This window comes from Heloderma suspectum, chromosome 2 (genome assembly GCF_057233095.1).
Source record: "Heloderma suspectum isolate Gila_16-S chromosome 2, 16-S_ref, whole genome shotgun sequence".
In the NCBI taxonomy this organism is placed as follows: domain Eukaryota; kingdom Metazoa; phylum Chordata; class Lepidosauria; order Squamata; family Helodermatidae; genus Heloderma; species Heloderma suspectum.
Window position 1 is genome coordinate 189,559,633 of NC_139459.1, and position 11,070 is coordinate 189,570,702.

An 11,070-nucleotide genomic window follows, 5' to 3' on the forward strand; every position below is an offset into this window, starting at 1 on the left:
CCGAAGTTTCAGGGAGAAATTCTCCCCCATCCCTAGTTAAAACTGGTGCATGGCACAGAGAATTTGAAACATGATCTGCAGAACAGGCAAGCCAAAAGATAAGTGTGCCTGTTACAAGAAGGAGGCTATAGTAGCCATAAAAAAGGGGTGAAGCCCCCGTATGAAGCTTTAACAAAAATATTACCCACTAGAAGTGGACAATTAAAATAAAAAAGGCTTTTCTTAAATTGAAGCAAGCCTTAATATCACCGCCTGCTTTAGCCTTATCAGACCCCAGATCATGAAGTTTTTAGAGCACATGAGAGCACATGAAAAGAGTGCCATTCCTGAAAAAAGGAAAAGGCAATGCTGGCAGCCACCATGGGCAGAGATATAAACTGTGGCTTGAGAGCACAGAAGCGACCAGAGGGGGGGGGCAGAAAAGGAAAGGGCCGACCGGGGCTCAATAAATGTGCGTATTGCCGAGAGAAGAGACACTAGAAAAAAGATTTTCCAGAGCTGAAAGAGAAGAGAAAAGAAACTCACCCTGAAGGCTGCCAAACGCGGGCAGGGTCCTCCGGGGCTGGGGGGGAGTCTAGCTGAAGGGCCACAACCCTACGAACAAATGCTCGGGAGAATCCCAAGGTAAAAGTAAGGGTTGGTGGCAAGGACTGTAAAGCCCTAGTAGATACTGGAGCCACATTTTCTATGATCCCTGTGAAGCCCCCCCCGGCGAGAGAAAGTAGAAAGCATGTAACTGTAAAAGGAATTAAAGAGAGAGAGAAAAAAAACTAAATTGCCTGTGTATAAGCCCCTCCTCACCAAGACTGGAAATAACATACTGGAACATGCCTTTGTAGTTTCATCTGCATACCTGGTTGCCCTCTTGGAGCGGGACTTGTTAACAAAACTGCAAGCTAAAATCTTCTTCCGTGATAATCAGATTACAGTACAGCTGCCAATAATGCAGGGCTCAAATTATCAAATGGACCTTCAAGCAATCGAGATTGTGTCAGAGGCCAAAGGGACTGAGATTTTAGAGAATGTTGATCCATGTGTGTGGGCAGACAGAACCCATGCCTGAGCAAATGCATAACACCAGTTAAAATCTTCTTTAAAAAGGGAGAGCCCTGTGTGCGTGAGGCAGTATCCTCTGAAGAAAGCCACCTGTGCAGGCTTGAAACCGCTCATTGAGAAGTTCAAAAATTATGGTTAGCTAATAAAGGGATCATCCCCCTTTAACACCCTGATTTTGGGTGCGCCCGAAGCAGATAGCACCTCCTTCAGGTTGGACCAAGACCTGAGAGCAGTGGCTAACTGCCCTTTGTGCCTCAAAAATGATTCAAAAATGTTTGAGCCCCCAGCTCAAATGAGAAGTCGCCCATGGGCTTACTATCCTTTTCAGAGATTTCAAATTAACTTTTCAGAGTTGCCCCAGACTCATGGCTATCAGTACCTGCTAGTAATAATAAAACCAATTGACTGCACCGCTCAGACAGTAGCCAAGATCCTGTTAAAAAGTAATCCCTAAGCTCTTGTTACCTAAAGAGAATGAATCAAATCAGGGGCCCCATTTTGTTGGACAAGTGATGCAAGTAGTGGCCCAGGCATAACAAACTAACTAGAAGCTACACCCCCCTTGGAAACCTCAATCTACAAGTCAAGTTGAGAAGATGAACCGCACCTTAAATACAATGCTCACTAGAATTTGTTTAAAAATTAAGTTGAAAGGCCACAGGCCTTGCCAATCACCTTGACTTGAGTATGGTGCACCCCCAAGGGAAGTATTAAATTGACACCCTTTAAACGTTCCATAAGCGCCCACCTTGGATATTACCTATGGCTGATAGCTTAAATGTGAATTTAGAAGTAAAAGTTTTAAGATTCAAGGTTATGTTACTGCCTTGCAGTCTGTTTTGTTTTCACAGGTTTGTGACACCGCACCAATCCTGGCCTTTAGACGCTCCAGTGCATAATCTCAATCCCAGTGATTGGGTGCTAATCCAGTCCTAGATGAACCACCTACCGAGAAGCAGAAGGGTCTGTTTCAGATCCTACTTACCACTCCCATTGCTATAGAAGTCGCCAAAGGGAAGAAGTGGATTCATCACACTGAATAAAGGCATTACCTGCACCAGAGAGGGTCACACCGGAAGCTGACCCACCTGAAGGTCACCGTTGGAATAATGAACCCCTGAAAGGACTCAAGTAGCTCTACAGAAAGAGGGCACTCTCATTTCAAGGGTTCCTGATGAATGGAACAAAACTGAGTTCCAAAAGTTAAAAAAAAATGTGTTTTTGTTGTCAACATTCTAGTAGCTAGAACAAAGGCATCCTAGGCCTCGCTTGCTGTTTAGAGAAAACCGTCAATGCCACAGCGATAATAGTTTGCGCCTTTAAGTGCGTAGTCCACCACTGGACCAAAGAGAGTATAAATTTGAGAAAAGCCTTTTGAGGGGGGAATTAGGGGTGCACAAAAGTCACTTATCTGGTCTCGCAGCTTTTCTCGGTGGGGGGGAGGCACTTCGCTGCTCTCCCCGCGAAGTTCAGGCCGGGGGGGGAGGCTTCCTGCCTCGCCCGGCCAAAATTCAGGCCGGGGGGGGGCTTCCCGCCTCGCCTGGCCGAAATTCAGGCCAGGGAGGAGGCGCCTCGCCTTGCCCGGCCGCGAAATAAAAAGTTTAAAAAAAAATGCCCCCATGATAGGCTACGTAACGATTTACGCAGCCTATCATGGCTAGATCTGCAAAGTCAGCCGTGATAGGCTACGTAAATCGTCACGTAGCCTATCACGGGTGATTTAAAAAAAAAAAAAAGCACGTACGCAAATGGCGGCCCCCATAGGGAGCCGCCATTCGTGTTCCTTATTTGGTCGCTGTAGTCTACGTAAATCTTTACGTAGACTACGGTGAAAATAAGGGCAATGCAAATAACGTTGCCCTTATTTTCGCCATAGTCTACATAATCTTTACGTAGACTACAGCGACCAAATAAGGAACGTGAATGGCGGCTCCCTATGGGGGCCGCCATTTGCGTAAGCACTTTTTTTTTTTTTAAAGTCACCCGTGATAGGCTACATGATGATTTACATAGCCTATCACGGCTGACTTTGCAAATCTAGCCATGATAGGCTACGTTAATCGTCACGTAGCCTATCACGGGGGCATTTTTTTTTTCTTTTATTGGAATGGCGGCGGCGGCAGCCGGTCGAAAGATCGGCTGCCGCCCCCGCCCCTGATGAAGACCCGACGAACCGCCGCCGGGACCCGCCGCCGGGAGTGACATTCGGGAAAGGTAAGTCCCGTCCCAGGGGGGGGTGGTGCGGGGCGCAGGGTGTGTGTGGAGAATTTCTCCCCGAAACTTCTTCGGGGGGCCGAACACGTTGGCGCTCGGCCCCCCGAAGTTTCGGGGAGAAATTCTCCGCCATCCCTAGGGGGAATTGTAGTAAAAATGTAACCTAAAAGCCATTGTATGTGTCTTAAGCAGCACGTAGTATTGTAAGAGCTGCGCATGCCTGGAATGAGCGGACAGTAACCCTAAGATAAGGTTGCTAGGCAAACCGCTGGCAACCAATCAAAAGTAACACGCTGGCTGAGGAATGCAAGCTAAGCAATAAAACTGTAGCGCGGGGGTTGCCCAGGGTCGACTCTGCTTTTGAGCATGAGCTCCTTTGTCGAACTGTTGGCAAACAATAAAATCGAGTTGGACCCAGCCTGAAGTTGACTCTCCTCTTTGGGGCAAATTGGAATAGCCTCCAGGGGGCGAAACTAGCATTTTGTGCAAGATAAAGACACTTGGTATTCTGGTAGGAAACATAGAAGCAACATTAAGGAACAATGTAAGGTCACAGAGAGTGCTATGCTGGGAAGAATCCAGGACTTGAGGAGAAACCTGCTTTGTTTAGAATACTTTTCTGGTGGTGAGCATCACCTTTACCATCCCACCTTCAACTCTCCAATCAATGTATCTTTGAAGAACTGAAGGGGTTGGTAACAGTAATGTATAAATAATATAGCAAAATCAGAATGCTCTCTTATGCCCACAGCTCAAAGAATGAAAATCAAAGCAAATAGAATATATAGTTGAGCTTCAAGAGTGACCAGGTTTTTTTAATCATGGCAAGCAAACTCTCTGGGTTTTGCTCATTCTCCTGCACATATCGGTCCCCCTAGTGTAGAGTTGGTAGCATACAGCAGGAAACATTTTACAAAGTGGACTTGCCAAGGGGGAGTTGTGTTGCCACGATGGCTGGGGCAGAACGGAAGCAGGACCAGTGAGAGGGGCTTATTCAGATGAACGGGCGGAGCAGGGGTGGAGTAGGGGTGGAGCAGGGAGCAGAAGCACTATGTAAGGGCACCAACAGACTCTGTCTCAAATGCTGCACTTCCAGACTGGTGGCTCTTCAGACGTCACTGCTGAAACCTCTGCTCTGAGTTTGGTGTCTGTGCAGAAGAGGAGATGAAAAGCATCCTTTGGCTGTGTGTTTTTGGGCTGCTCATTGCAACTTTATTCCCTGTCAGCTGGCAAATGGCTATCAAATCCAGGTAAGATCATTTGGAAATCACACGTATATTAGTGCTTGGCTGAAAAATTTACAGGAACATAGAAATGTGATGCTAGCATGCTGGATGTAAAACTGTATGATCTAGCCCGGGGAGGTAACAGAGATGATATTCAGTGAGGCTGGTTTGCAGCAACACAGGGGCCCATTTTCTATCTGGTTTCTGACTTAAGTTCAGCACAGAAACTGGCAATGGATTACCTGGGTCAGGAGAAGGGCAGGGGCTGTGTGACCCTGAAAAATCTCCTGGAGCCCTCAGTGGCTTTCATTGCCATCGATCGTGGTATTCTCAAGGATGTCCAAGAATTTTGTTTCAGTTCACTAGTCATCAGAACTTGTGCTGTTTGCAACCCTGAATGTGAACTTGTCCACTTTTCGGTAGGGATGCACGAAAGTCACTTACCTGGTCTCGCAGCTTGCTTTGCGGTGGGGGGGAGGCGCTTCGCTGCTCCCCCCAAAGTTCAGACTGGGGGGGGAGGCTTCCCGCCTCGCCCGGCTGAAATTCAGGCCGGGGGGGGAGGCTTCCCGCCTCGTCTGGCCGAAATTCAGGCCAGGGAGAAGCACCCCATCTCCCTGGCCGCAAACTTCAAAAGAAAAAAAAAATGCCCCTGTGATAGGCTACGTAACGATTAACGTAGCCTATCACGGCTAGATCTGCAAAGTCAGCTGTGATAGGCTATGTTAATCGTCACGTAGCCTATCACGGGTGACTTTAAAAAAAAAAAACAGCGCGTACGCAAATGGCGGCCCCCATAGGGAGCCGCCATTCACGTTCCTTATTTGGTCGCCGTAATCTACGTAAATCTTTACGTAGACTACGGCGAAAATAAGGGCAACGCTATTTGCGTTGTCCTTATTTTCGCCGTAGTCTACATAAATCTTTACGTAGACGACAGGGACCAAATAAGGAACGCGAATGGCGGCTCCCTACGGGGGCCGCCATTAGCCGTACGTGCTTTTTTTTTTTTTTAAGTCACCCGTGATAGGCTACATGACGATTAACGTAGCCTATTACGGCTGACTTTGCAGATCTAGCCGTGATAGGCTATGTTAATCATTACGTAGCCTATCACAGGGGCGTTTTTTTTTTTTTACTTTTCTTGTAATGGTGGCGGCGGCAGCTGGTTGAAAGACCGGCTGCCGCCCCCGCCCCTGACAAAGACCTGCCGAACTGCCGCCGGGACCCGCCGCCAGGAGGGACATTCGTGAAAGGTAAGTCCCATCCCAGGGGGGGGGGCGGGGGGCGGGGGGGTGGAGAATTTCTCCCAGAACAACCTTCGGAGGACCGAATGCGTTGGCGCTTGGCCCCCCGAAGTTTCGGGGAGAAATTCTCCCCCATCCCTACTTTTCGGTCAATGCTCACACATTCCCACGTTTGCGATCACATTTGAAAGATGCATATTTGAAAAAATATGCACACTTTAAGATACACATTTTCATGCTTTAGACAATTGGGGGAAAGTGTGTACTTTTTCCCATTTGAAATGCATACTTTTCCTGTTTAAATGAAAAGAAAAAGAGATTGCAAACGAAAATGGGAGCAAAGCGAGCCGGGTTCTAAAGTGAAGCTTAGAGAATCTCAGCGAGCTCGAACATGCCTGGTTTTCCCACCCCTATTTGTGCTACCTGCTATGGGAACTGTAGGGTTCCACCTTGTCTCCCATCATATTTAACATCAGCATGAAACCACTGAGCGAGGTCACCAGGCAGTTGGGAGCAAAGTCTTATCAGTATACGGATGATTCACAGAAAGGATGATTCTACAAATTCAGGAAGTCAATAGAAATCTGCTAGCCAACCGGAAGGGGAGGCTGGATGACAATAACAGTTTCAGGAAGGCAAAAGGTAGTGGGTGGGTACAACAGTGGCTCCCTAGGGTCTCTCCTAGAGGCAAGTAAAATGTTCACCCTTCAGCTCATAGCCCTGGCATTAAAGTGACACTTCAGGGGACTTGGTGGAGGGGGCATTAGGTGCACCTCCTCCTCCTCCTCCTCCAACGCCAACAGCTGAGAGCGAGCAAGCAGCCACCTGCAAGCGAAATTCTCCTGTTGGGCTGCTGGTTGCCAGTTCCTGGATGGCTATTAGGCAAGGCAATCTTCTTTTATTTCTCACGCTACCCTTTCTACCGTGTGTCTCATAATGACCAATGTCAGTGCTTTCAACATGTAAGAGGCCTGGAGGATCAGATGTGCACATTTTTGTGATGGCACTTTCCTTTCGCAAAGTGGCGATTGCAGAGCCTGTCATTCGACAGGCCCAGGGTGAGGGCAGGCAGCTCGGTGAGCATAGTGTGAGCTCAGGCATGGGTCCAGGGGCTCACGAGCTGTGCCAGTTGCTGGGCGAGTGCCCAGAGGACCCAATCTGGGGGTGGGGATCCAGCCATCCTTACCTATGAAAGCCCTTCTTCTCGTATCCCAAGATTTTGAAGTTCAGAGGGTGGCAAAAAGTGGGAGGGCTTTTTCAGTGGTGGATCATGAAGCCCACTCCATCAACATCTTAATTCTGACTTCTCAGGTTATCTTCTGAAGACTCAGAAACAGACCAAAGATTGTTCGAGAGTAAGCGACATTCTGATGCAATATTTACTGAGGAGTATTCGAAGCTTCTAGCAAAGTTGGCACTACAGAAGTATCTTGCGAGCATTCTTGGATCCAGGTATGAGGCATTGTTCAACTGTTATCCACTCAGGATGAATGTAACTTCAAAGTACAAAAAAGAGCGAAAGAAACCCAAAGTTATATAACCAGAATGTAATTGGATAAGTACCACATCTCCAGACTGTCTGGCTGTGAAGGAAGAAAACATCAGTTAATCTAATGCAGCTTTTCCCCAACCTGGTGCCCTCCAGAGGTTTTGGACATCAACCCCCATCAGCCATAGCTAGCAAGGACAACTGTCAGGAATGCCAGGAATAGTACCAAAACAGCAGGAGGCCACCAGGTTGGGAAGGATGATCTAGTGGCATGGCCTGACCATAGTCTCTGCCGCGCTCCTTCCCTGCATCCCAACCAGCCCCAACCCCAGAGGCTGACATTGCCCTTGGGAAGGGACTCAAGTGCTCAGGCAGAAGAAGGGGAAGGACTGTGGTGAGGGTTGGTGTCCTGTGCTAGGCTACACGGCAACTTCAGGAGACATCTTTTTCTCTCCTCCTTGTCTTTTTCTGTGGTTCGGATTTGTTCTTTGGTCGTAGGTTGTGGTGTCAGAAAAAAAGCAGATTAATAAAATAAGCCCTCCCTGCAAGGAGAATCAGGGTGAGAGGCCTGGGCTGCACAACCTGCTTCTGCTTACACGTACATGCGTCCAGCCCGTCCCCTCTTCAGGGGCAAAAGCTGGAGGGAGCGGCGAGGCCGCAGCAGCAGATGTGGCAGCAAAGTGGCTCCTTGGAGGCCACAGGCCCCCCTGGTTCCACCCTCTTCCCCCCCCAGTTAAGTTACAACTCAAGCTCTTCCATGATTAGTCTCCCCATCATCCCCAGTGGAAAATGCCAGTGACTGGGGGCGATTGAAGTTGAACTACAATTCCCAGAATCCCCCATGGAAGGGGACACCACAGCGTTTAGACACTGGTTGCATCTCCTTTCACTTTTGAACAAAGTGCAGCGTGGGAAGAGGGAGGCCAAAGGGGTGTCCCTAGACCCAGGATGCCCCTTGACCACATAAATTTTCACCCCAGGGGAGAGGAGACTGGAATCGGCCAGTTCATAACATTGCAGGCTGGGAGGTAAAAATGTGTACAAAATAGGGATGGACGAAAGGGACTTACCTCGTCCCGCAGCTTGCGTCGCGGTGGGGGAGAGGCGCTTCGGTTCTCCCCCCGAAGTTCAGGCGAGGGGGGGGAGGCACCCCGCCTCGCCCGGCTGAAATTCAGGCTGGGGGGGAGGCGCCCCATCCCTCGCCAGCGAAATTCAGGCCGGGTAGGAGTGCCCCGTCTACCCGGCCGCGAAAAAAAAGTAAAAAAAAAAAAACCAACACACACACCCATGATAGGCTACGTAACGATTTACGTAGCCTATCACGGCTAGATTTCCAAAGTCAGCCTTGATAGGCTATGTAAATCGTCACGTAGCCTATCACGAGTGACTTGGGGAAAAAAAAAAAGCGCATACGCAAATGGCGGCTCCCATGGGGACCGCCATTTGCATTCCTTATTTTGGCACGTCTAGTCTACGTAAAGATTTATGTAGACTACGGCGAAAATAAGGGCAACGCAAATAGCGTTCCCTTATTTTCGCTGTAGTCTACGTAAATGTTTTTTACGCTACGTAAATGTACGCGCTTTTTTTTTCCCCCAAAGTCACCCGTGATAGGCTACGTGACGATTTACGTAGCCTATCACGGCTGACTTTGGAAATCTAGCAGGGATAGGCTACGTAAATCGTTACGTAGCCTATCACGGGTGTTTTTTTTTTTTTACTTTTTTTTTTTGCAATGGCAATGGTGGCAGCCGGTCGGGAGACCGGCCGCCGCCCCCGCCCCTGACAAAATGCCACCGAACCGCCGCCGGGACCCGCCGCCGAGAGGGACATTTGCCGAAGGTAAGTCCCATCCTGGGGGGGGGCGGGGGGCCGGCAGAGAATTTCCCCAACACTTTCGGGGGGCCGAATGCGTCGGCACTCGGCCTCCCGAAGATTCGTGGAGAAATTCTCCGCCAACCCTAGTACAAAATACAAAAGGAGGTGGAAATGTGTATTCAAGACTATAGCTGAAAGCTCCTCTTCTGAATGTGTGACATAGGTCTGCTGAAGTAACATGATTCCGTCAAGTGAGCTGTATTCAACTCAGGTTTTTGTTTCTTCGGCTCTTCTTTTTTGCAGAACATCACCACCTCCGCCATCGCGTTAAGGTCTTTGAGTTGTGGAACACTACACACATCTGATGTTTGACGACCATTTTGAAGAAAAGTTTCCGGCAATACGTTACATGTCTTTGTTTCCAATTAGTGAGCTACAAAGGCTTTCTCAATTAAAAAAAAATTGAAGTGATGCAAACATTGTAGCTGCCTTGCTTCTGTTTTCCAGTTTCTCCTATGAGGTAGGAGGTAGGAAAGCACAATATCTGGAGCTTTCTGTTTTTAAAAGGGACACAGATTCCAAATAGGGAAAGACGACACTGCCCATGTTCACACGTCGTAAAAACCCACAGTTAATGCATCGTGGGTTGTTGAGAGTGTGGTGGCTTCTGCAAATGTGCCTCTCCTGCAGCTATAACCAACCCCAGGACACTTTGCTCCTGGGTTATTTATTGTGACAACTGAATTCAACCCTCTGGGTTCTTGGGGGACAAGTGTGGGTTGTTAGGATGTGCAAAGTGGGGCATTGTCCGAGCTACATATCCTTCTGGAAGAATGGCACAAGGATGTTGAATGTGAGCTAGGGTGGCAAAAAGCCAGTGTCTGTAACCTTTCCTGAAAGGCTTTACAGGTTGTTTGGGTACTAACTACAAAAATGATCTTCCTTCAATTACCGTTAAAATGTGTTTCTTTTTCAGTTTCCATATTGATATCATTTGCACTAGGTAGGGTTGGCGGAGAATTTCCGGCCCCCCGAACAAGTTTCGGGGAGAAATTCTCCGCACCCCCCCGCCCCGCGCACCCCCCCCGGGACGGGACTTACCTTTGCCGAATGTCCCTCCCAGCTATTTGCGTTGCCCTTATTTTCGCCGTAGTCTACATAAAGATTTACGTAGACTACAGCGACCAAATAAGGAACGCGAATGGCGGCTCCCTATGGGGGCCGCCATTTGCGTATGCGCTTTTTTTTTTTTTTTAAAGTCACCCGTGATAGGCTACATGACGATTAACGTAGCCTATGACGGCTGACTTTGCAGATCTAGCCGTGATAGGCTACGTTAATTGTCACGTAGCCTATCACGGGGGCATTTAAAAAAAAAAACAAAAACTTTTGAGTTCGCGGCCGGGCGAGGCGAGGCACCTCCTCCCCGGCCTGAATTTCGGCCGGGCGAGGCGGGAAGCCTCCCCCCCGGCCTGAATTTCGGCCGGGCGAGGCGGGAAGCCTCCCCCCCGGCCTGAACTTCGCGGGGGGAGCAGCGAAGCGCCTCCCCCGCACCGCGAACAAGCTTCGAGGACAGGTAAGTGACTTTCGTCCACCCCTAGCACTAGGTAAAAATCAGTGGAACGCAGCTTTATTTTGAGGCAACATTACCACACACTTAGCACTTCACTATATAAATAATAATAAAATAAAGCCTTAAGCTGTAAGGGGTAAGCTGGATACCTTTTTTGATCATAACTTTTCTGTATTATTTTTAAAAATAAAAATAATGGATATGCTAAAATAAAGACCCCATAAATCCTCTGGGTGGCCCTGCGAAATGGACATTGGGAGGCGGCAGCAAAGACACTCTTCACCCAGGGCACTCTTTATCCTAGGCTTGGCCCTGCATACATGCACACATAGATATGCATAGACACACACACACATGCACGCATGCACACACACACACACACATATATAGTATGTATTTTGTAGGTCTTTTGTAAAGCTAATTGGGTCTTACTGGGTCTTACTTACCCAT

At 48.5% G+C, this 11,070-nt stretch overlaps 2 protein-coding genes across 4 annotated transcripts in view; one reads left to right on the forward strand and one right to left on the reverse strand.

Moving 5' to 3' along the window:
- Nucleotides 1-5,147, reverse strand: part of LOC146353608 (exendin-3-like) — a 78,056-nt gene extending 72,909 nt beyond the window's left edge. Inside the window, exon 1 of one of the 2 annotated variants that reach the window (XM_084836890.1) lies at nucleotides 4,941-5,144. The gene's annotated coding sequence lies outside the window, so the exon portion shown is untranslated. Of the gene's footprint in view, nucleotides 1-4,940 lie in introns of both variants that reach the window. The other variant, XM_084836891.1, reaches the window with a different exon arrangement.
- LOC146353609 (exendin-2-long) lies at nucleotides 4,354-10,850 on the forward strand. Of its 2 annotated transcripts, XR_014788129.1 has the most exons (4): nucleotides 4,354-4,520; nucleotides 7,052-7,192; nucleotides 9,351-10,305; nucleotides 10,378-10,850. XR_014788129.1 is itself a non-coding variant. In XM_084836892.1 (3 exons), the coding sequence occupies exons 1-3, from the start codon at nucleotides 4,435-4,437 to the stop codon at nucleotides 9,376-9,378; spliced, it is 255 nt and encodes an 84-aa protein (XP_084693018.1). In that variant the 5' UTR covers nucleotides 4,354-4,434; the 3' UTR covers nucleotides 9,379-10,850. The 2 variants fall into 2 exon arrangements, 1 of the variants encoding a protein (XP_084693018.1); XM_084836892.1 differs by having other exon boundaries at nucleotides 9,351-10,850.
- The last annotated feature ends 220 nt before the right edge of the window (nucleotides 10,851-11,070 follow it).

What these genes read in the sequence shown, in the direction of transcription:
- LOC146353609 (XM_084836892.1), top strand. Translation starts at nt 4,435, where the DNA reads ATGAAAAGCATCCTTTGGCTGTGTGTTTTTGGGCTGCTCATTGCAACT. An exon ending in CAAATGGCTATCAAATCCAG is followed by an intron (nt 4,521 to 7,051) that starts GTAAGATCATTT and finishes CTGACTTCTCAG; the next exon opens with GTTATCTTCTGAAGACTCAG. An exon ending in GCGAGCATTCTTGGATCCAG is followed by an intron (nt 7,193 to 9,350) that starts GTATGAGGCATT and finishes TCTTTTTTGCAG; the next exon opens with AACATCACCACCTCCGCCAT.